At 35.4% G+C, this 25,349-nt stretch overlaps 2 protein-coding genes and 1 non-coding gene across 5 annotated transcripts; all 3 read right to left on the bottom strand.

Moving 5' to 3' along the window:
• Positions 1-534: 534 nt before the first annotated feature.
• Positions 535-10,183, bottom strand: gyg2 (glycogenin 2). 2 transcript variants are annotated; one of them, XM_058769809.1, is made up of 10 exons: positions 9,882-10,183; positions 8,269-8,407; positions 7,903-8,077; positions 7,505-7,667; positions 6,410-6,536; positions 6,091-6,280; positions 5,410-5,571; positions 4,531-4,662; positions 3,767-3,839; positions 535-662 (listed from the first exon to the last, which is right to left on the bottom strand). In XM_058769809.1, exons 1-10 carry the CDS (start codon positions 9,886-9,888, stop codon positions 655-657), a joined length of 1,176 nt encoding a protein of 391 aa, XP_058625792.1. In that variant the 5' UTR covers positions 9,889-10,183; the 3' UTR covers positions 535-654. The 2 variants fall into 2 exon arrangements, with proteins under 2 accessions (XP_058625792.1, XP_058625785.1); XM_058769802.1 differs by lacking the exon at positions 535-662 and having other exon boundaries at positions 3,010-3,839.
• Positions 10,184-10,301: 118 nt separating this feature from the next.
• On the bottom strand, positions 10,302-24,005 carry cd99 (CD99 molecule). Of its 2 annotated transcripts, XM_058769820.1 has the most exons (15): positions 23,854-23,999; positions 23,653-23,717; positions 21,024-21,059; positions 20,734-20,784; positions 20,580-20,609; positions 20,017-20,058; positions 19,606-19,626; positions 19,467-19,499; positions 19,136-19,183; positions 16,360-16,440; positions 16,113-16,148; positions 15,982-16,005; positions 12,005-12,112; positions 11,358-11,408; positions 10,302-11,122 (listed from the first exon to the last, which is right to left on the bottom strand). In XM_058769820.1, exons 2-15 carry the CDS (start codon positions 23,711-23,713, stop codon positions 11,094-11,096), a joined length of 651 nt encoding a protein of 216 aa, XP_058625803.1. In that variant the 5' UTR covers positions 23,714-23,717; positions 23,854-23,999; the 3' UTR covers positions 10,302-11,093. The 2 variants fall into 2 exon arrangements, with proteins under 2 accessions (XP_058625803.1, XP_058625813.1); XM_058769830.1 differs by lacking the exons at positions 10,302-11,122; positions 11,358-11,408; positions 12,005-12,112 and adding an exon at positions 14,516-15,355 and having other exon boundaries at positions 23,854-24,005.
• On the bottom strand, positions 11,576-11,667 carry trnar-ucu (transfer RNA arginine (anticodon UCU)). The gene is given in 2 exon segments: positions 11,576-11,611; positions 11,631-11,667. It is a non-coding gene; the product is annotated as a tRNA-Arg (tRNA).
• Positions 24,006-25,349: the final 1,344 nt, after the last annotated feature.

Below are 25,349 nucleotides of genomic sequence, written 5' to 3'. Positions count from 1 at the left end.
TATTTCACAAATCAGGGATAAAATTATTTTAATAATGCATCAAGTAAAGAAAAAAAAAATCAAATTGTTCAAATCATTCATACACATTTTTTGTTTTAAATGAATCACATATGTTCAAAAAATTACTTTTTTCCCCAATATTACATACACAGATTCTCAGCTTTCAAGAATTACTATCAAATCAGATACAAAGTTGCCTACAATAGCTTTCTCGCTATTTTCTTTTTTATCTGCATAGATCTGTTTTTAAAATGTTCATACCTTTCAGTTGTAACACTTATAAATTATTTGTTCTTTGAAAACTAATGTATTTCTATTTGCATATTTTTTAATAAAGATAAGTTTTAATAAAAAAAAAAAAGTTTGATGTCAGCCATTCTGATACAGATAACAGATGCTACACTTGGAAAACAATGCCCTTCTGTGCTTTAGAGAAATGGGTTAGAAATCAGAGGCAAATGTTTTGTCAGGAGAGTGATGAAAAGAGAATTTCCTCTGGGGGAGTTATTGCACTGTCATGAGAATGTGTTGCAGAGAAATAAAACATCAGGGATTCAAGGGGGTGATTCCTTTTTAGAGTATATGTTTACAACAAGCACCATCTTGGTCCACTATCCTGCCTTTGAGTGGACGTCCAATAAAAATATGACGATCTTAACAATCTGCATAAACAAAAGCCATCAATCATTTTGCACAACAATCTACTATAAAATATAAATATGTATATTCTAATACAGCATTTGTGCATAACAATATGAAGCAACGTGATGGTATTTATTTTAAAATTTACTGTGATCACTCTCTAGCCTCTGCTAATGACTATATAAACATTCTCTAACCAGTAAATAAGAACAGTTCATTAAAATTAGATATTTTGAAAACTATCATGTAACTTAAGTTTTTCATGAAAATGCGTATAAATAGTACGCCAAATAAAAACACAAACTAGTGGTATTGATACGCAAAAATTTACTTTGGCGTGCATATAATACACAGTTTTCGCGTGCATACGATACGAAATTTGTGGGCGTGCGATACTCAGTTTTCGCGTATATGATATATGCACATATGATATGCAGCTACCCCACGACCCTAATTGCCCATTGCGTATCATACACATGCCAAAGTCAATTTTTGCGTATATCAATACCATAAGTTTTTGTTTTTATTTGGCGTATTATACGCACTTTCATGAGATCGGGTTGAAATCAGATGAGCCTTTTTTCTTCTCAACAACATACATATTTTGAGAAGCTAGTCACTAAATGCCCTCTATATTTTCTCTAAAAGTGTGGGAGAACATTTGCAACTGAAAACGTCTTTACTTCTGTCTCACTATGTGGTACCATGCATAGCTTTCACACAGTCACAATTACTACTACAACAGAATTATTCATATTGAAGTAACACAAAACTGTGTGAAATCTGTGTGGAAAGCAGGAAAAACATCAAAATCCCAACAACAAAACCACAGAACGTGGAAGAGGTCAAATGAACCCTATTGGATTGATTCATGACTCTGAAACACTTTATGGCAGCACTGTTTAATTTGTTTCATGGCACATGGATATGTACCAGACCGTGACACACAGCACAGGTAATCTCTCAGATTGCTAAAATGTTTTTGTCCAGTGCCATATGTTGATGGATGTAAAAGTATATGGTTTGTCTAAATGTTACTGTCAATTATTTTACTACAGTAATGGTTAAAATACACATTTAGAGTGAATCAGAGTTCAATTAGATCTATCTTGTGCTCAGTTGAGAACATATGAAGACAGAGAGAGCATTCAGAAGCAAAGACCTCAATATACTGTGACTGGCATGATTTATTGAACCAAATCAAATGAAAGATGCCCTCTAATTGACTGAGTAACTTAAGCATAAATAGTTAATGACTTCAAAGAGCTGTCATGTTAACAAGGCAGAGCCAGAGGGTAAATAAATGGATCTAATATTAAAACATGTGGAACAAGAGTTTAAAAACAAGGTTCCATCATAGCACTGGCTTGGACTTTGTCTGGTCACTAAGTTTGCTTACTATAAAAGTTTGTGGTGTCTGGCAGATAACATTTGGAGACAGGGTTGTGTTAAGCATCTCTAGAGAGAGACAAATATGTTTGTATAACACTCGGAGGTATAATACCATTTTATTTATTTTATCATCTTTTGAAACATTTTAAAGGGATACTCCACCCCAAAATGAAAATTTTGTCATTAATCACTTACCCCCATGTCGTTCCAAACCCGCAAATGCTTCATTCGTCCTCGGAAAATAATTTAAGATATTTTGGATGAAAACCGGGAGGCTTGTGACTGTCCCATTGACTGCCAAGTAAATTACATGGTCAAGGCACAGAAAAGTATAAAAAACATTGTCAAAATAGTTCATCTGCCATCAAAGGTTCAATCTGAATTTTATGAAGTGACGAGAATATTTTTTGTACGCAAAGAAAATAAAAATAACGACATTTATTCAACAATTCATCACCTCTCTGTCTCTCTGTGTCAGCGTAGCGCCATTTTGGAGAGCATCCGGTGGACACAAAGTGCGTACGCTATTCTCTGTCATCAGTAACGCATGTACATTGTACATTTATTTATGCTTTGATTTGAAACAGCGTATCCATGCGTTACTGATGACAGAGAATAGCGTACGCACTTTGCGTCCATCGGATGCTCTCCAAAATGGCGCTACGCTGACACAGAGAGACAGAGAGGTGATGAATTGTTGAATAAATGTCGTTATTTTTATTTTCTTTGCGTACAAAAAGTATTCTCGTTGCTACATAAAATTCAGATTGAACCACTGATGGCAGATGGACTATTTTGGTGATGTTTTTTATTATTTTCTGTGCCTTGACCGTGTAATTTACTTGGCAGTCAATGTGACAGTCACAAGCCTCCCGGTTTTCATCCAAAATATTTTAAATTGTGTTCCGAGGACGAACGAAGCTTTTACGGGTTTGGAACGACATGGGGGTAAGTAATTAATGACAAAATTAATTTTGGGGTGGAGTATCCCTTTAAACTCAGACTGTTATGCTCTGCCAGTGGAGTTTGTGGAGTTGTTAAAGCTAGAGAGTGTTTATAGGCTGACCTCTAGTGGCAAAAAATGGCAATTTTGCTGCAGGGCACTGCAAAGAAAGACATGTTGAAGACCATTGTTTGTTAGGCACATTTCCTCTTGGTTGAAGGATGTGTTACATGATTTTTGTTGGACATTGACAATAAATACTAAATCATTCTATCAATTCTTTTCTCATGATTTAATAATAATTGATTAATACTTAAATAATTGATTTGAAACAGTAAGTCAAAATGTCTCCCTTATCAGCTATAGATCATATTTACAATCCATTATTTAAGAAAACTGCAAACAAAAGATCACAGCAGAGGCTAAATCATACAGATAGATCTTACCATGTGTAGGTTCATAATACAGAAACTGAATTACTAGATTTTTACATCTAGATGTTTGCATTTAACATATATATACGAGACATTTTTCAAAGTATGTTTGATATGATCCAGTCATTGCGGCAAATACACAACAGAGGTAGAAAAATATATTTGCTATATATAAAAGCTATATTTGAGGAGGGGAAAATGTAACAGTTGTAATGATGACGGATATACAGTACAAACAAAACTATATAGAGATAGGGTTTTATAGAATCTCATAAACACACATCCAGCACATACACACAAAATTAATCAAGGAACATGTCAAGTTTCCTCATGATGTTGTTAAAGGCGTCTTTACCCATATAATCAGCACGACCTTCCTCCCACATGCGTCGATGCTCCAGGTCGTCCACCTCTGTCTCCGCAGTAGCCTGCAATTTAAGGGACCATATGAAAAAAAAAAAAAAAAAAAATCAAACTTTAATAACACCATTGCTATCAAAATCATAATTATATGTAGTTCTGGGGGGAAATATACTGGTGGATTCATGACTGCTGCTAATTTAAATGTTAATGTGCCACCATTAGATGGCAGTATTTACAAAAACAGACCCATCTCAAACTTCATTTTGTGAAGCAGTGTTACTATGGTGTCATTTTTTTAAATACTATTTCAGTTTTTATTCCTATTTTGAAATAGTTTTATTTTCACATTTTCTATTTATGTTTTAATAATTTTATTGTCATTTTGTGTTCTTGTCATTTTTTTTTTTTTTATATATATTTCTAGTTTTTATTCAATTTTATTTCAGTTTAGTAAATCAAGTTAAAAAAGCTAAATGAAAATGTCAAATGTTGCCTTGCCAACAAGCTGAAATAAAATAATTGTTAGTATTTTTATCTTTTGTTTCAGTTAAAGTTTATTTTATTTCAAATACCCCAATGTTCACTTTGATTTTTTTTGTTTTTTATACATTTTTAAAATTAACAAATTTTAACTTTTTGAACAAAGCTCAGATACTAAGGTATCTTGGAAAGATTTAATAAGCATTAAAAGAACTACAACAACAAAATCAGCCATTTTCCCCAAAAACAGGTAAATCAGCATATTTTTCTACATACAGCTTCTCCAGTGGCTGTGGCAGAATCATCAGCAGTCTCTGGTTCTGTGCGCTCACTCTCTTGCTCAGATGGAGGGCTGACTACAGGGGTCTCTTCAGTCTCCCCACCAGTCAGGACATCAAAGAGAATATTCTGACATGACGGGATAAATAAGTAATTAAATAAATAAATACATAGGCCTTCTCCTAAAATACGCATGACAAAATATATGCACATTCACAATATATGCAATAAATGATTCATTCAAAATCAGGATTTGGAGGTGGGGGAGGGGACTAAGATATGGTGGGCAAGATATGAAATGTGAAACTTTAGCTTCTTAACTTTGCTTCAGCTGAACTTAACTTGTTATTGTATATTTGTTAAATGCATGTGTTCATTTATTCATAAAAAATAGTTTGAAATCAAAAAAATAAGGGCCTGCCGAAGGCAAGCATGTGCAGCATAAATGCTTAATGTAATGAATTTTAATTTATAAAGCATGTACACTCGTGTGGTAAAAGAATGCGTTTACCGCAATGGAGTATGAAAGAAATGGACTGAATGGATAAACAGCAAATTGCCAACAATTTTATCCTTTACTTAAAACAAAGGTTCTGGCCCAGTTTAATCGCTAAGCCTTTGCATTGCGTGTAAACTGAACTCTTCACATTCATTGTGTTTTTGCAACCATCTGATCTAGTTTATGCTGTCTTTGTGTTGTGGTGAGTCACTTTTGGGTGTGTCACTGGATTTGTCTAAAAGCCCAGAGGGCACAATACTTTTAAAGGAGGTGGAGTTGATTTAGAGAAAGACTCAAAGCGAGAGGCGAATCAAAACTGCATAATGTCATTTTTCACAGTTCTTCATACCTTCATTTCTCTGGGCAGTACCACTTACCGATTCCTCTGACTTTTCAGATGAGCTAGAGCTGATTGTTAGTGAGTCCAAAATCAGAGGTAGAGAGGGCATCATCATCTCTCTGTGGTGGGCTTCAGTGCTGCTCTTTTGGCTTTGTGATGGAGTCTGATGTGTCTGTGGAGAAACCAACTGCTGCACTGACTGCAAACCAAGAGAAAGACCAGAGATGACTGACAGTTTAAATACAATTTAATATTAGGTCCATTAAATAAGATAATTATGCTAATGGTGAGTTAAAATGAGAGTTCACCCAAAAATGAAAATTCAGTCATCATTTACTCAACCTCATGTGGTTCCAAACCCATTAACTGATTTATTCAGTGGAACATAAAAAAATAATAATAATAATAAAATATTTCAAAGAACGTTGGAAGACAAGATTTTTGTCGCCCATTGACTTCCATTGTATGGACAAAATATACAAAGGAAGTCAATAGGAACTGAAACGTCTGATTACCAACATTCTTCAAAATATCTTCTTTCATGTTCCACAGAAGTAAGTCATACCTGTTTGGACTGACATGTTTTTTTCAGTTTCTTCGGATATAAGATTTATGCATTTTGCAGACACTAAGTCACAAGAACAGCCAAATGGGCCACGTAGGTATTATTACTATGTACAATATAAAAAACAGATATCTGATGTGTGTGTACTCTTACATAGTCTTCATTCTTGTCATCCTTCTGAACTTGTAGCTGTCTTTGACTGTAGTACTCCACCCACCATAAATTCATAAAGTTCTTGCTGGAATCCCTTAAAGATGACTCATTGGCAGCCTGTGGATCATACGAAAGGTGCCAGGGCTTAGTCCCACCCAAGAAGTGGACAATTTTTGCATGGTGGCCATACCTGTGTAAACCAGAATGCGTATTTGTCATACTTGTGTATGCGTAAAATGTCATATGTGATTAGTTACTAAACAGTTCACAAATACAGGAATTATTGGTATACTTAATGAGAGTTTGTGTGAAAACGTACTGCTGAAATGCTGGTAGATACGTGTAAACGGCACCGGCTGTGAGGTTGTACACAAATGGTAAATGCTTCCTGATATCTTTTACTGCCCAGTCACTGAAGAAAGTGTTTAAAACGCCCTGGTCTCCTCCTATACATGACACAACATGGCATAATAATGTCATTAATAGATGTATTGGTAGTGCTCAATTACTGTGCAAAGAACGAAAGGAAAAAAAAGAAAGAAGTAATCAAATCAATGGAGTGTTGCATAGGCCTACACTACCATTTAAAGTTTGTGGTTGGTAAGGTTTTTTTAATGCTTATTTTATTTTTTGAAAGAAGCCTTATGCTCACCAAGAATATAGTAAAATACAGTGTAAAATATTAAAAGGATAATTCACCCAAAAATTGTCAATTTACTCACCCCTCATGTCATTCCAAACCTGTATAAGTTTGTATAATTATGTTGAACACAAAAGAAGATATTTTGAATAATTTTGATGAACCAAACTGTTGTTGGTCCCCAATGACTTCCATAGCAGGGGAAAAAATACTATGGAAGTCAATGGGGGACCATCAATTTTTGGATGAACTATCATTTTAATATTACACAATAAACCAGTAATATTGTGAAATATAAAAATACATATATTTTCAAATGTAATTTATTCCTTTAATGCAAAGCTGGATATTCAGCAGCCATTACTCCCAGTACATCCAGTCTTCAACATCACATGATTCTTCAGAAATCATTCCAACATGCTGATTTGCTGCTTGAGAAACATTTCTGAATGTTTTCAGGATTCTTTGATAAATAGAATGTTCAAAAGAACAGCATTTATTTGAAATCTTTTGTAATATTAGAAATGTCTTTACTGTCACTTTCAATTGAATGCATCTTTGCTGAATAAAAGTATCATTTCTTTCAAATAAAATCTTACTGAAACGGTAATGTATATGCGGTGCTCTTGTTGTTTTTAAAGATTAAAAAATACAAATGTGACAAAGCAGCACTTGAGGCTAATTAAAGTTCCAACAGGCTTTGAGCGCATCCGATTTAGACTGAACTTAAAAGATCTGAATGTAATATCAGCTAAATATAACCGTGTGATTCACCATCAAAGCTGCCGTGCTGTGCAGCGTGTTCCAGTATCTGGGTATGGGTATTCAGGGAGGGCCTAAACACAAATACCCCAGAGTTGAAGCAATCCGGCCAGCCTGGATCAGGTGCAGCAGACAATTCTTCATATTCAAACAGCTCATCAACATTACACAGTACCTGCGGAACAGAGTTATATTACCGCCAAATTGTGGGACCAACATCTCATTTATTATTCTCTAAAAGTCTGTAGTTTACCTGCACTGTAACATTATGTTAATTTTATTATTGCATATTGTGAATAAAAGGCTATTAATAAAAAGCCAGTAACTTTGCTTTTGGATATATATGTTCCTAAAGCAATAACTTTGAACACCTTGGTGTTTAGTAGCCATCTTTACTGTCAAGTACTCACAAGTGTGTCTGCATCCAAGAACACACACTTGGTGTACTGTGTAAGGGTCCAGCAGTGGAGTTTGGTGAAGGTGACCCCCAGTTCAGGACGTCGCAGCCAGGTGAGATGAGCCTTGTCTCTACTGTCCAACACATCTACCACTACAACTTCATCAAACACATCCTCCAGAGCCAATCTAGGCAAATGCATAAAAATCAATGAGCCAAAAAAGTCAAAGACAATCCAAGATAGATCAAATTAACGTTGCCCTGAAAACTATTACAGACTTGCAAATGCATGGCAAAGTATAATTAAAATCAGGGTACAGAATGAGATTTACATTAACGTTGTTTCAAAATGAATGGTGGAGGATAGTTACTCTCTCACCTTGATGCTCTGGAAACATTGGGGGAAACCATAGCCACTAACTTCCTCGATGTTCCATGCCTGCGCAAACTTTTGCCTACTACTAAACATCCCATGCTATAGGCATCTGTGGTGGCCAGGGTCACAAAGGCCTGAGCCCCTGAGAGACAGAGACAGATAAAACAGAAACATACAGAAATGGTAAAAACAAGACAAGAGTGCAGTAAATGTGCTGTGGGACAACATGAAGAGTTCAGATGCAAAAGCCTCTAAGTGCCATCTGAAATTTTCTACTAAAATTAGTATTTTTCTCAGGCTCCTATGTTTACGTTCAGTTATTTCACTTTAATGCCAAAGAAAATAACATATATTCATTGCCAATAAAGCGAAATCTGAACCTACACATAGGAGCCCGAGAAAAATACTTAATTTATAAGAAAATTTCAAACAGCATTAGAGGCTTTTGCATCTGAACTCTTCACATAATATTGCAGTCAAAATTTATAAACACATTTGACTTAAACGATGATCTTATGTTTTAACCAAACTTTGGTCTTATGCTTAAATGCATGAAATTATTTATTTTCTTGACAAAATGTACCAGACAGTGAATAAATAGAAGGCATCAAATTATTTATAATAACATTCCATGGCTACACTTTATTTTAAGGTCCAGTTCTCACTAACTAACTATCAACTGCGACTTTTGCCTCAATAAATATAATTTGCTACTTATTAGTTAGTAAGGTAGTTGTTAAGTTTAGGCGTTGGGTAGGATTAGGGATGTAGAATATGGTAATGGAGAATATGTGCTTTATAAGTACTAATAAACAGCCAATATGCTAGTATGCATGCTAATAAGCAACTAGTTAATAGTGAGAATTAGTCCCTATACTAAAGTGTTACAGATTCCATTAACATTTGTTAACATGAACAATTAAAAATACATCTGAAGCATTGAGAAATCTTATTAAATATTAATTTCAACATTTACTAAGACATTATTAAAATCAAAAGTTGTATCTGTTAATATTATTTAATGCGCCTGAGCTAACTTGAAATAACAACGAATGCATTTTTATTATTTTTAACAAGAATTAATAAATACTATAACAAATGCATTGTTCATTTTAATGCGTTACTAATGAAACCTTATATTTTGAAGTCTTACCAATACAATAAAAAAAAAAAAAAAAGTGTCCAACTTTTGACCTGCTTTAACAAGGAAGGTTTCTAAATACATGGCACACAAGGTCTCAAGTTTCACTCACTGACCCATCACATTCAGCAGCCAGTGTGATGAGCTGGTTACTGATATGCACAAGCTATCAGCACTGTTGTCTTCCTGACCCCCTTTCATTGGCAGACAAAGGAAGCAGATGGCACAATGACACTTCACTGTATGGTCAGTGATTGAACTTCGAATGAAACAACAGGCTTGAAATGCAAATAGAGTGCTTATAGTACTGGTGACATTTCAAACGCCATTTTTATTTAAATAACTAAGTTGAATAGGTCAAAACACATCGCACATCCTACCCAGTCAATGACTTAAGGGTGCACTATTAGGCTAAATTTTTTATTGTCTAGTGTATGTCATTTGGACGAAAACGGTATAAGAAGGGTGGACTTACCCGCCATCTCAGTTTTTCTATCGCTCTTCTTAGTAATGAGGGGAATCTGTATGGAACGAGTGCTATAAAGTAAATAGCAGTGTTTAAAATAAATGGCAAGTCGATGAAACCATAGTCTTCAAACCACTATCTTCAAATAGCAGCGCGCCTCAATCCATGCTCAGTGTTCAAGTGAAAACTATTAGCCTAACGGTCACGCGACAGGGGTCATTCAACCCCCGCTACTACGACTGAACATAGATCTACCGATATCGAATATAGACTCATTTAACTTGTTACACTAAATACTGAAAGGAAAACAACCGCCGCGCTGAAAGAACACAATATTGCGTTATATTTCAGCAACATCAGAATGAACAATAATTCTTAATCCAGAAATGGACATAGACTTTATTTGGTTAAGAAACAGCAAATGCATAATTAGACATTAGACACTTTATTACACATACAATAAATCATCAATCATAGTTTCTCTGGATGGTAAAAGAGATGCAAATTGCTTGTGATTATAAACTCATCCATCTTCAGCAGTAGGCTATTTACAGTAATAGAGTCTTTTTACCTCGTCAAATTATTCCATTCTATTTTAAATGTATTTAAATATAAAAATGCAATACTCCCATAATTTTAAGCTCCATTTTAGTTGACATTTTGCCACTCATCAGCATACATTATCATCATCCTCTTCCTCAGAGTCATCTGTTTGATTGGTAAAGAAGTCAGTTTCTAATTCAGAGTAATGCAAGAATGAACAAAACCCTAACTGATGCATTCACCTGTATAGACAGCTTGCGCTTTACAATATCAAGTCCCTTACACAACTTGCTGTACTTCTACAAAAATAGTAACAATTTGTAGTTTCAAAGTGCAGTATCTTACATTGGCATTATTTAAAATACTAAAAGAACACTAAAATCCATTTAGTGACTCTACCTCCTCTAAAGATGAACAATTAGTTACACAAAAGATTGAATACAGAAAAAAAAAAAAAAAAATTCTTAAAATAAAAATTAGTCAATACAACTTAGATAATCCAATAAAAAATAAAAAATAAAATAATAATAAAATAAAACAAAAACACGCTTACACTAAGATTCTTAAAACATTAGTTTTAAACCAGCCTTTCTTGTAACAGATGTTTTCCATAGGGTTAGGCTCTCCATAGCTATGCTCAGTGTGCATATATACTTTCAGTGTGCAGGTCCAACGCAGTTACGATGAACGGAGCAGGTTGCTGAGAACTTTGGGAGAGAAAAAAGTAAATTGTGTTATCTACTAGGTCAGACTTGTATCAGAATGCATGGAATCCATATAAAGGAAAACTGGTCAAAGAAATATAACTTCTCTCCATGGTATGAAAAGTTGGTTTAAAAAAAAAAAAAAAAAAAAGACATCGGGTCAGAATTGCATTCTTAGATTCACTTTAAGCTTAAAACATAACAAAAGAGAAAAAAAAAAAAAAAAAAAAAAACTTACCTTGAGGATCAGATTGAGTACCATGGTTTTTGCCACTCTCTGGATCCTGACCTATATATATAAAAAAAGGTACCTTTTAGCTTATCCCATGAATTAATTTTGTTAAAGCCATTTTCATAAATCCTGTTACTAAAGTCTTATGATGACATAACTTACACTTGGACAACTCTGTACTAATTGTACTGTTAGTACTCTTTTTAACACTCTCTCAAAAAACGCGACTCTGGTGGGACTCGAACCCACAACCTTTGAATCACTTCTCTAAGTGTAGCTTAGAAGTCCAATGCGCTATCCATTGCGCCACAGAGCCACCTGTTGAGGACCCGAGGGCTTTTGTAATACAAGCAAAGCAGTTAAACTGCTTGCCACGTCATACGCCCAACCCCCACTTCCTCTACAAGAGCTGCTGCCTTAGTTGAGCTACTTCAAAATAACCCAAGTACTGTGGCTCCCACAAGTGTTAATATACAGTTGTGAAGCATATGATTAAAAGGTTTTAAGAGTAAAAAAAGTTTGAAGTCTAAAGAGTTGTTTTGTTATTGCAATCAGAACTGCTCAAAAAAGTAAGCAACTTATATAAATCAAAACCAATATAGTGCTTATATAAGGATTCGGATTCTTTCACTGAAGAAAAGTGCCAAACTCACCTCCTTGTACTTTGAAACACAATTTCTTTTTCTGGTAAGCAAAGTAACTTGAGGCGGCACCAAGGAGAGCAACACCCACAGAGCTGATGATGGCAGCCATGGCTCCGCCTGTGGGATACATTTAAAGGGACAGAGCACATAATAAAAGAGAACAAGGGCTGGTTTTAAAATGCTTTAAGAGTGTGCTTTTTTTTTTTTTTTTAATGGCTTCATCAGTTACTAATTAGAGCTTGCTAACAAAACTACAGTAAAATAGGAATATTACAGAAGGACAAGCAAACGGTAACAGTTTTGGCCACTAGGGGGTGCAACAGCTGTTTCCTATTCTCCACAGAAAACTTGGCAAATGTTACTGTACATATTGTTCTTCAACTAGACCTGTTTTTAATTGAACAGATATAGCAACCAGTACAGTTTACAGCATGCATACAGACTTACTTAGGGTTTTGCCTCATTTAAAATCAGTCACTAAATGAAATAATTTAATTGTATCATAGTATGTAATTGTACTACAGATTCATAATACTAAAAGTGAGTCACTACATATTTGAAATTGTGCAATTTACTAAACTAGAAATTTAGTTGTTGAGTTGCTGTGACACCACTGGGGCATGTTATCCAGTGTAAACATGCTGGGCGTTGCCTGCTAAACTCATTTTGTGTACGCACACACATCACACATGCAGGAGAAGGTCAACTGACTACGCAAAATACTTATCTAAACTAATGACTGCAAAATTATTTCAGATCTGAAGCTATGCAGATTTGTCTACCTAAACTTCAGGCCGCTGGATAAGAGGCAACTGCTAATTAGCTGGCAGGCCAGTGTTCTTCACACATGCTCAGTACATTCTCACTGTGCCATTGTTGATGGTGTTTACAAAGCGAGATGTGCTGACAATTAAAAGAACAGGTCACAGCCATTGGGGCGTGACTATGACATAAACCAAACAGAGGGAATTCTCACATTTCACTTTATTAAAAAGAATCACAGATACAAAAAAGCTGCTAAAATGTTTCAAGAAATCAAAGAGTGACAGAAAATAGCTACTTCTGTGGAAAAGAAACCAGACAAATCGTGAGCCTGAACAAAACTGTGAACCAAGACATTAAAACAAACACCAAAGAATGCCAATGTTAAAAGGAGTCTTTCATGAAAACAAAACCAGCCAACATGGATATATGCAAAAGATTAACAACAGTACATGCAAACTACCATGTGCTTCAAAATACATGCCTGCGATGTGTGGTTAAAAAAAAAAAAAAAAAAAAAAAGCTCCAAAAGGGGGTTTTCCAACAATGCCATACAGCATTCCCCAATAAACAATAGTGTGAAGAAAATATACAGAACCTTGTAGCACTATAAAGAACATTTTGATTAATGGAAAGGTTCTATGGCCTTATTCTGACTGTCAGAAAAAAAATCTTTTTTTTTTGCATATTCAGATGGGTTTTGAATGTCTAGCCACCCCCCAAACCCCCCCAAAAAAGAGATATGGAGGTGGTTTGAGATATGACTCCAATCATATTTTTACAGATGCGTCTCAGTCTGGATGCTCTGGCTGCTCAAATAGGATTTCAAATTGTCTTTTGCATCAGTCTTAACACGACACACAATGACAACATCAAAACCAGTGACAGAAATGGCAGAAGTATTCATATAGTATTCAAACAAAGCCAAAGCTGCATGGTATATACAATATATACTAGTCTCCTCCATCGCATAGGTTTTCTTGTGCGACAGAGGAGTTGCACGACTGCGACTTGACAGGCGCTTATTTGGAGATCAAGATGTCTGTTTTGAAATCCTCATTAAAAACGTGGGTACGTCTGCGTCATAACCAAAGCAACCCATGCAGATAAGTTGGTTACGTCTGCACACACAAATCTGATTTGATCACTTGCAATTAATAATGCAGACAGACTGCTTGAAAAGACCTGATTGGAGAAAAAAAAAAAATCTGATCTGCCTGGAGCCTGAACATAGCCTATGTTTCTCATGAAACCACTGATGACAATAACGAGGATTTATTTTTAAGACTGTCTGTGTAATGAATCAGCCTCTTTTTACCTTAAACATCAAAGCGTCTGGGGTTAAAAACATCCCTATTGCGCCTCTACTCTCTTTGAGATTTGGGACAGCATAATCCCTGCATGCGCTAAGCTTTTGGTTGAGACCCACACACAGACAAACATTTGCCAACTTCAATCTTCTGGTACATTTTCGAGGTCAAGTAAGTCTAAAACCAAGTTTTAGCCAAAAGAGAATTGTGCGACGATTCAACCACAAAAATTCATTCCCAAGAAATGGGAAATAAAATGACAGCCATGAGCTGAGAAAAAGGAAACGCAGCAATGGAATGCTCAACATGGCCTCGGGGTTAATTCACTGTACCGTAAAACCGGCTGAGATGAGAAACTCCTCATTTGAGACATGCCATGCAAAACCAGTCAATCTGTTATGTCTATTGGCAAAAATTCAGAGTGTGCCTTACACATCTAAGAGGGGGTTGGTGTGTGACTACAAGTCATAAGGATGTCCTGAGGAAAAAGACCCATCCCTTTTTACAACAAATGCTATGATCTTTATTTCACAGCCAGAATCATTATTCATTTGTATACTTTGGCTTCCACCAACTGATTTTTTAAATATACAAATATATAATATCAGTAAGTTGGTAAGATTTAAAGAAGTTATTCATTGCTTTATGAAAGAAATCTCTTATGCTTACCAAGTCTGCATTTATTTGGTTAAAAATACAGTAAAAACGGTACTGTATTATGAAATATTCTTGTAAAATGTACAATTTAAATTATTTTTAATTTTAAATGATTCAATATTATATTTTTGATCAATTTAATTGAAGAATAAAAGTAGTTTTTTTTTTTTTCAAAATGCTTTTTAAAAACCTTACCAACTCCAAACATTTTAACAGTAGGTGTATGTATAGTCTTCTTATAACCTTTACCAACACACAAAGAAACCAGTAAAACTAGTCAGTAATACAATAAGATTAATTACTCAGTGCCAAACGTCTAAATCAATAATCACTTGATCGTTACCAAACATGCATCTCATCCTGAAAAGACCATAAGCACCAGCAGTCCCAGCCTTAAAACCAAGTATAACTTTCCAACCATGTAAACAATGTGTAAAACCATTTAAAAACCCGATACAAGCAAAGGAGGTTGCTATCCAGGACAGTTAGAGCTCTGCCTTTTCCTCTGTTACATTCAGAAGTCCCCATAACTGCTCTAGCACGGGCTTTACTACTTGATTAAACTGGGAAATCCAAACATTGAGGCCTTCTGGTATATTATCGACTAGCATCTTGATAATCTGGAGCCAATCTGCAATGACAGGCAATCGAAGCAGAGATTTAGGGCACAGCCACTGGCAGAATAAACAGTCAAAACAATCAGTCTTCAAATATACTAAAAGTACAGCATATGACTATTCACCAACCATTTACTATTCCGACATAGAAGAAAACATCTGCTAGTGGAAAACTTCAATATGTACTGCCCACAATAATTGTTTTTGTCTGTTGAACCGCCCTGTCCTTATATAAGAACTGTGTGACAGTTAGTCATCAGACTAGTGCAGTTTTCATGGTCTTGCTCTGTAGGTTAAAATATTTTAGCTTTGTGGTCAGACTCACAAACTGTCTCATTCTTGATTAAAGAAACAATCTGAAGCGGGGGACATGCTAACTCCACTGGGAAAGTCAACAACACTGGCAAGTAAACCAAGCTTCGGAAAGGACAAACAGCTAGAAGTGAAGTGAGGAACTGAGAGTGAGTGAGAGCTAAAGCAAAGCCACTTCCCAGAGGCACTCATTTATATATTTCATTGGACTCCTTAACTACACTCCATAACAACCTCCACTTTGTGGCCGACAGTTTTTCCAAAACAATTACTTTAAAACCATAAGTACAGTCAGTTTGAATAAAATGAATGAAAGTTCAATATTTACCTTGAGGTGGAGCAGAGACATCACCTAATGAGAAACGTAAACAAATTAACTTCAAGAAAAATGAAAAAATCTCTTACTATTCAAGATTATGAAATAAAAATGAAAATCCATGAATTTAAGGAAATAAATACCATTTTCATTATATGCTGGAACATCTCCTCCTCGCCCTTAAAAAAAAAAGAAAAAAAGAAATCACAGTCAGTTTCACTCAAAGCACTGATGTACTTCATAGAAAGAATATTTAATAACAAATGTTTTCAGGTTTAGGTAATTGTGACTGTATTTGGGGCTTGCAAATGGGTTGGACTTGAAACTTGGCTATATCCGAGTCATAGAAACCTAAGAAAACCCAAAACTAAGAAAAATAATGATGCAAACCTCCACTTTTGCCTCCATCGGGCTTGTATTCACCCCCTTCATTCACATCAAAGAGGTCTTTGTCATCAAAACTTCCACCACCTCGATAAAAAATAAATGCAAAGTTTTATGAGAACAGCAGTGTGATAGACTTTTTAAAGTATAAAAATACACTATTTTTAACTTACACAATTTTGTCTCTTCACTGAATTGAAAATGACTGATAAAATGTGCACACAATCCTTAATCTTCTAACAATGTGCTAGTTAGCAAGTTCCGCAACGAATGCAGCTAAAGTTAACGGTCTCAGAGAACGGCTTGTCACAACACAGAAGAGAGGGGCCAGGTGAACAGAGCTCATTAGCATTTAAAGAGACATGCACCAAAACGGGTCACTGTGAACAGAGCTGTTTTTGAATAGGTAACAAGGGTGTTGTTTTACACAACCATTGAGAAATTTTAAACAAAGTATGTTATAGACTTTTCATTAAGACCCTAAAGAATCAAGGTATAGACCTGTTCTATAGGAAAGGTACCCTTAAATGACTTCTGTTGTGATCTGGCACTATACAGAAAATAAAGATGAAATAAAATTAACTTGACACTGGGAAAATGGGCATCCAATGACCCCTTTAACATAAGGAAGATCTACAGTAGCAGGGTTGAAGAACCCTGGTCTTTACTGAGTAATTAAAGACAGCTTCTTAGCTCTTCATTTTACTTCTGTTGTACTTTGTCCTAGTTGCCGCTTGCAGCTATGTTTATTTATTTTATTTTTTACTTAATTTAACACAACTGTGGCTGTAATAAGCTGTCATGTGCGATACTGTTGGGCTGTGGGTAGAAATGACGGGGGGCTTTGGATGTTAACAATAGGTGATAAGCCTGTGTGTTAACTGATATTAGGCTAACAATGACTACGTTTACATGGACATCAGTAATCTAATTATTTGCCTTATTCCAAATAAGACAATATTATAATTAATGAGTTGCTTTTAGAATAATCCTTTCATGTTCCCGTTTTACATGTTATAGTACATAGATCGATTAATGGAACACGTCCCCACGTGACGCCATCCGACGTCCCCTCCAGAATTTCACGTATAAACGTACAGTTCATCTTCGCGATGATGCCATATATAGTTTTGGGTGTTTCATTTTTAATTTTATGAAAGCTTCAAGTGCAGTTAATTATTAGTACGTGCATACAGACAACGGTGGTGTTGAAGCCCTTTTATTTGCCATCAAATGGTTGACTAATGCCGCGTGTATTGGTGAAAAGTCCTGCACGACGGTAATAATGTGATTAAGGTGTTTACATGTCTGTTCTGCACTTCAATAATGCAACTAAAATAGGAATACTCCACATGTCTTAATTCAATTTGTGTTTACTTCAATTATAACTTTAGTCGGATTAAGGTAATCAAAAATCTCTGTTTACATGGTAGATTCTTAAGAGTATTGTCTAAATCGTATTAAAATCGGAGTATTGATGTCCATGTAAACGTAGTCATTTTAGTTCTACTAATCTCTACTTGTGTTTTGCTCAATATGATGTTAAGTGGTAGATTAGTGGGCTTGCTGCAGTTGTATATGCAAGTAAGATTTTATTTGCTACAAAATAATTTTTTCTTTTATGTTCATTTTTTCACAATAATAGTCATTACATTTAAAGTTAAGGGCAAATTACATTGTATTTTGGTGGCTTGATTGTAAACAACTTCCAAAAAACATTGCAATAAACAAATTTATGTAACTGAAGCCATGCATTATTATTAAAAAATAGACAATGTGCACTTTTTTTTTTTTCCTCTCTCGTAAACATAGTCAAAATAACTCAAAAATTACACCATTACAAGACCCTAAAGGCCTTTCCACATTGAGCGCGAAAAAGCGAAACGAATATCAGACGCGATGACATGCTGGAATAAAACATCAGATTCCTATGGATGCTTTCACATAAACCGCAAACATTCGCGCACCCAAAAATGCAAATTTATTTTTTGAACCAGTCTGATGAATCTTTTCAGTTTCACAAAACGAAAACACGGGCCGTCCAATAAGATTTGAGCATAACATCACGTGGCCAGAGCAACTGCTGTTACCCGAAAGTTGACGCGGTGGTGCTAAAAGCTCGGAAGACTATTGAGCACGAGAGCGCATTCACTCTTTAGATATTCCGTATTAAAAAAATGAAACATTTTTCAAACACATAGAATTTTAAAGCAAAAAGACATATGATTATAACAATATATTTTCTGTAGGTGTCTTGTATGCAGCTCATGGTATTTTTATAATGATAAGTATGTTTATGACGAATTTTAAGCAGTGTAGTGTTATAAAACATACATAGAGTGCATGTCTGCCTATTATAGAATCAAAGTCAATTAACGTTATAGATCACAATCGGAAGTTATTACAAGCACTCAATGATGGTTTAAAGTGAGTTTTAAGCAAACATTTATAACTACATGCATTTTCAAGTGTAGCTTGATGCTAATTGTACCTCTATTTATATTTTAGGATGTATTCTTGTAAGCATTATAGATAGTTTGTGTTTCTGGGGTAGAACCAAATTTAATATCTTAAATTTAAGGTATATTGAGCAGTGAACGATGTTAAATCCATATACGATATACGAGATACATATCTGAGGAAAAATACATTGCTGGCCGGCGCCAACTAGCGTGCAGGTGTGAATTAGTAGAAGGCAATCAATCGTTTCGCGTTTGGCGTGAAAGCACCATTGCACTCAGTGTGAAACGGCCTTAACAAACAGATGTTGGCAGAAACATACCAGTTCCTCTCTCTTTGGGTGGGACCACAGGCTTTTTGGGCTCAGTATCTGGAAATAGTTGGGAAAAATGCAAAGAAAACTTATGGAATAATCTGCAAGTCTTTCAAATCATTCTAAATAGCACCTTTAAAACAAGAAAAACAGGAAGACGAATAGCACTGGTAATAACCATGAATAAGAGCTAACTGTAGCTTAACATGACTATTTAATGAAACACATTAATACCCAATATCTTTTTTTTTCTTAAAGAAAGAAAGAGTAAACATAACAAAAATGCACACTACACACAGCCTGAAAGTTCCAGAGAAAATGCAAAAACACTCATTTTTACCTGGACCAAATGCATCAGACAGATCAAAGTCACCTGAGAATGAAAGCATCATGTTATTTTTTCAAAAATGAAGTACCACCTGATTTGAAGTAGAAACAGAATTGACCTACAATGACGTGTATGCATATGTATATTTTACCTCCAGATGGTTTCTTTTTATCTGCAAATAAAATAAAAAAGGAACAATGCAATACATTAATTATATTAAAGCACTTATTTACAATCAAAACAAAAAACATCAATACATTACCTTAAATGAGCTTCCAAATAAATGCACTTTTGGAAGCGTTTTCACTTAAACACTACTATATAATCTGGTAGCATTTCATTTAACAGCGTCCTTGTTGCATATACTTACTTTCAACTAACCCTAAACTTTAGCAACATGTTACTAATTAATATTACTTTAATATATGATAACACTACAATAAGGGCACCTTAAAATAAAAGTGTAACCCACAAACTTTACACTTAAACAGTACAAAACCCAAATAAAAGATGCAAATCGCACTCAAGTGATAACAAACACCTCAGTATAAAGTTCTCTTACCGTCTTCTGATTTGGGGGGGACCACTACAGGTTTTTTAGGGTCTGTGTACAAAAACAATGGTCATAAAGTTTTTCCATTTTGAATCTAGGGTAATTCAAGTTTAGTTATTAAACTGAAAACCAAGGGATGGTGGAATTTCAATTGGTATAAGAGGAATTTACTGACCTACAATTAAAAAAAATAAAAAATTCAACCGCATGCAGCTGCAGATTTTGATAAGTCCAATTTTCCCACAAAACCATTACTTTTTTGAGTAATTAGAAAATTAAATGAAACAAACAAAAATGTTTGTTCAAAAGTGTTCATTTTGCCATTAAGTGCCACAAAATGTCCATCATGTTACATAGGAAGAGAGAACGCTTATACAAGACATTTCAAATTAAAATATATAAACAAATGAGGACATGAATAAACAATGAGTTTAATCACTACACTGATCATCATATAATCAGCAGGCCCTAATAAAGGAAACCACAAAAGTGTGATAAAAATTAAAAACTAAAATGACCACAATTTATTTCAACTCTTTTTGTGAATATTTCTGAGCCCAAATATTTCTTACCCAAATCGAAGGCATCTGAAAGATCAAATCCTACAAGAGCAAGGCAAAACTATGTTAAATAAGTCTCTGCATATACTTCAATGTGCCTAACTTAATCAATACAATTATGAAATATAGCGACTAAAATATGTTTGAGCATAATGTTAAAGGCTACCTGAATCTGGGTTTTTCGGTGGGGCTGGTTTCACTGTTGGCTTCGCAGTGGCTTAGGATCATAACAATATCGTTAATTGTTTGAAACGACAATATAAATAATGATATACTAGAACCGTTTACACAGAAACAAGGTTGGGAGTACGGTGATCCACATTTGCTTGCAAACTACTATATTATATTTAATAAGCATTTATTTACATTTAAACATATAACATTAAATATTAAATCGTAAACCATTAACATAAAGAGAGGACCATACAAATTAAATAGAAAGTCCTCTTTACTTACGCTTGTCATCATCAAAAGCATCAGAGAGGTCCAAATCTGCAAGAAAACAGTTATTTTAATATTTTGCATTTCTCTAGTACATTTATAGCCAGTTTAATCCCAATTAAAAACTCAAGCTTAAATCTAATCTCTTTTAATTCAATCAAAACTGTGCATGTCTAGAAAACTGGCATTTACAAATGTCCATGTCCTATAAAAACTGTAAAAAAAAAAAAAAAAAAAAAAAACTTTCCAATAGAGGATGCAGCCAACCACTTCAAAAGTGCTCATTTGGATTTACTAAGGCCAATATTTCCACTGCAAGCAACAAATTTATGCATTTCTAAGCAATACACAGTCACACTCCAAATACAACGGATATGTAAAATAGTCATTACAATAAACAGCCCATAAATGCTTAATGGAATTTGACTAATTAATTTATGAACTAGTTCATTAGCAATCCAAATTGTTAAATTTGATCAAATGGAAACCAATTAGCCTGATTTGAGCTGCATTATGCAATTTACATGTGGCTCCACACCACAATACAAAACCCAAATAAAGGATGCAAATCGCACTCAAGTGAAGCAACTCAAATGACACTGAAAGTAATTGTTTTCTTGAAATCATTTCCAAATATAAAGGCTATTAGCATTGCAGCTAACTTTAAAGTGTTCTAAGTTTGTAACAAGACAGCATCTAGTGCTTTTCCTTTTGCAAAGTTATTACTGCATGACCCCCAAATAGGAAGACTCAAAAAAAGTAAAACCATCTGTGTCACCACCTCAAAATAAACCAGCCTAGTTCCCAGAGGGTAAAAGCCTTGACTAGGCTAAATTATTGGAATTTGACAGTTCGCTTTCACATGAAAACCCCACCCAGCTATACACTGTATGTGTCTATTGTGTGTCGTATTAAGATTCACATTGTGACCAAACCCTCCCAACCCTCGAGGTGACATAAAGCAAAACTGTATATAAAATTATTTTTACCATAAAAATATGAAAAAGGTTTTCGGATATACACTACACGCGACACACGTGATGTTAAGCGTGCGACTGTGCCCGCACACGAAACACCCTGGCAGAGGCCGCATCCTGTGGCTTACGTTGCCAGGGCAATGGACTGTTTTCTTTATGGTCTAAGCAAAAACCCCATGATGATGACTGGTGGTTGAGTCACAACTGAAACCAGAGCAATCCTTTTATCTGGGTGCATGTTTATGCAACCGTCTTGCATAGCATAAAAAATACATTTGGGAAGAACTACATTTAGAGTTTGGGAAAAGCGAAGATTCAGGCAAACTTGAGTGATGCAAATATTACTTGTAAAACATTAAAATCAAAATTTGGGTGCGTCTGATTTTGCTAGTGTCAAAATCTGTTCTGACCTAAACACTATGCATGTTGTTAAAAGAGAGTAGCTTTGGTTTACTTTGAGACTCAAAGCAGGAACACAGGAAGCATGGGTCAACATCACGGGATTAAGTATATTTAGTACACTGTCCAAGGCAATTTAGCTGATAATGCAGAGCAAAAAATTTTATGTTTTTGTAAAAACTCTTTTTCTGTGACCTTCAAAGTCTAACGTGAGATTTGAGTTGCTTCCCAAGCTAGCAAAGATTCCAAACAATGGCAAAGTTGTTATCATTGGTTCATTAACGATGTTGTGTTAGCGTTTGCCAAAACTATTTATTGTCACTCATGGACCAGTGCAACATTATAACATGCCACCCATGCATCTGCTAGCATCATGCATTGTTAATGTAAGATTTACAATATTTCAAGTTGAACAAAAGACTCAAACAACAGGCAAAGACAGTCAGTGTACTATTTATGGTTTGTTTTATAATTATAATTCTCTGTGAGGAAAAGAGGAACCAATAACAGCTAAATTATGCATATTAACATGTAAAGTCCATATTTTAAATTGGGAATAAAAGCAAAGGGAATGTGTAGAAGGAAACTAATCTCAGTTTCAGCTCTGCTTTATTTGTATGTCATAACTTTCGGTCATGCTTTTAAACATATCCCTTACGAAAATCAACCATGGTTTTATTGTAGTAAAAGTGTAGTAACCATGGGGTTTTTTTGGCGTACCGATTACCATTCGTATAACCACAGTTTATTAAACTATTGTTAGTGTAGCAAAACCATTGTTAATCTGGTTACCATGTTTTTATTTGTAGCAAAACCACGTAAGGGATTACGTGATGTTATCAATACCATGTTACAGAAACAAACACGCCTGGTGCTACGATTCTCTTGCCATTCTTCCCATGGGTTGGTGAGTCATGCATCTTGTATGTGGAAAAGATTTCATTTCAAAGAGTCAAACCAAGGCACCAAACCAAAGTTTTTTGGTCTTTCAAACGTTCAACTTTTTCCGTAATACAAAACCGTAAATAACCGGCATAACAGGCAAATGTTTTTACTTCATAGCTTCAATTAGGCTACAGCTTGTTTACAATTAAAACAAGCGTTTATATCGTTTGTAGCCTACAGAGCACGTTTAGCAGTGGCAATCGTCAAAAAGTGACTCCTGCGTGTTTGTTGCGTTATTTTTGGCACGATACTTCCCAGTGCTACAACTATAACAAGCGCTGTTACCAAAACAAAACGTCAACAGTTTAGAGTGGAAACCATACCTTGCGCTCTTGTTGCCACAAGACTTGCCAGAAGAAGTAAAATCCACATACATGAAGTCATCTTGCTGTGAAAATATATAAGATTGAAACAAACTTAATGCAATTTCAATAATTCGCAAAGGCGTAAGACTTTACGAGGCTTGAAACCAACAACTACAAGTATCTTGAAGGTAAAGTTGAGCAGTAACTCCAGTTACCCACCCCTCTGAGTGATCCAAGCGTGGCCCAATGCTGTTCCTCAGTTCGGCTGTCTGTATAGTCTAATTAGACTGATGATTCAAAACACTGAGCAGGAAAGAGACGCGCCTCGCCACGCCACGCCCTACCTGCGCTTCTTTGAGCTCGCTTTGAGTTTAGTGACTTATGTAGTGGATGAATTATTAAAAAACATTCTTCATATAGGCTATACATGGCAAATTAACGGAAAATATATAACTCTTATATTTGTTACGGTGGAGAGAAAATGTCTTAATCTTTAGGTAAAACCAATAATTGCTGAAGGTAGGCTATAACGTTGTAACAAATTCAGCCTATGTGATTTCTGCCACAGCATTTTGTACAAACAGTGTGTTTACTTAATAGACTAACAGTGCCATTGTGTTTTAAGATTAAGTTTTAAATTGTTTGTTTTGTTTTTGTTTTTTTCTGCTCAAAAATCACTGAACATGCGCGTACCACAATTTTGGATTCGCTTCTAATTTTAACACATTTTTGGCATTAGTGGTGGCATGGCAATGGCGCCCCCTAGCAGACAGCAAAAAGACTGGTTTCTTACGCCATCTAGTGTTAAACGAACGCGTTGCAACAAGCGTCCAAGCAGCTCAACAGGATGAATTTAACTATGGTAAATATTTCTGATCTGACTCACTGTGAATCACCATTATAGGCTACATGATTTGACTAGCGCAGTTGGGATTAAATTTGAAATAAAGCACAACCCATTGCCATCTTTGTCAACGGATCTGGTAACAATATAAATCAAGGACACCTCATTTACAAAACCCTTAATTTTTTACCCTGCGATTTGCTTTTTTAAAAAGCACTGCAACCTAATTATGAAGAGCTATTTCATTTTTTTTCCTTTTCTTTTTCTTTTTTTAAGATCTTTCACATTTAACATTAAGATTCGTATCATTTAAGATTTAATTAATTTAGTCTATCTTTTGAGCAAGCAGTATTGGATGAAGGGTACCCTGAAGGGACCTCAGAGTATCGTGCCCCCTTGCGCAAATGGTGTGAGAGATCACCAGTGGATGAGGCAGCGCTCTTTCGCGTGTCATGTTTCTGAAGAGCCCACGCGTTTTACTCTAGGTTCCCCACTCGGCACGCACCAATGCAGATACGGACCGGATCGGACGCTGCTGGCGCCTGAACGTGTATCCATCTTCATTGCGCTCACGGTGTCTGCTTTCTCCAGCTCGCCGGTATCATGCAGTCTTTAATATCCCCAGTCACCAAAGCAATACTGGTTGCACTGTTTATTTTTGCGATCCTGCTCATTTTGTACGTGATATTATGGTATATATGTCGAGATGTGGATTGTGATCACGGAATTTGATTGACATTATTGGATGCGTCTTTAAGGACATGCACCGGGTGTCCCAGCTTTGGCACTGATCAACAAGGGAGCAAAGGGTGACTCTGGTAAGTGCCCTGTTACTAACCTGTTAAACTCCAGGAATGAGAATTAAGAGTGG

This window comes from Onychostoma macrolepis, chromosome 01, assembly GCF_012432095.1.
Source record: "Onychostoma macrolepis isolate SWU-2019 chromosome 01, ASM1243209v1, whole genome shotgun sequence".
Classification (NCBI taxonomy): Eukaryota; Metazoa; Chordata; class Actinopteri; order Cypriniformes; family Cyprinidae; genus Onychostoma; species Onychostoma macrolepis.
The sequence above is the reverse complement of the archived record's forward strand: the minus strand, read 5'-3'. Positions and strand labels throughout refer to the sequence as shown.

What these genes read in the sequence shown, in the direction of transcription:
- gyg2 (XM_058769802.1), bottom strand. An exon ending in TCTTGGATGCAGACACACTT is followed by an intron (nt 7,668 to 7,902) that starts GTGAGTACTTGA and finishes TCTGTTCCGCAG; the next exon opens with GTACTGTGTAATGTTGATGA. An exon ending in TATCTACCAGCATTTCAGCA is followed by an intron (nt 6,281 to 6,409) that starts GTACGTTTTCAC and finishes TGGTTTACACAG; the next exon opens with GTATGGCCACCATGCAAAAA.
- cd99 (XM_058769820.1), bottom strand. Translation starts at nt 23,713, where the DNA reads ATGACTTCATGTATGTGGATTTTACTTCTTCTGGCAAGTCTTGTGGCA. An exon ending in ACCCAAAGAGAGAGGAACTG is followed by an intron (nt 16,441 to 19,135) that starts GTATGTTTCTGC and finishes TTTTTTATCGAG; the next exon opens with GTGGTGGAAGTTTTGATGAC. An exon ending in TCCAGCATATAATGAAAATG is followed by an intron (nt 16,006 to 16,112) that starts GTATTTATTTCC and finishes GTTTCTCATTAG; the next exon opens with GTGATGTCTCTGCTCCACCT.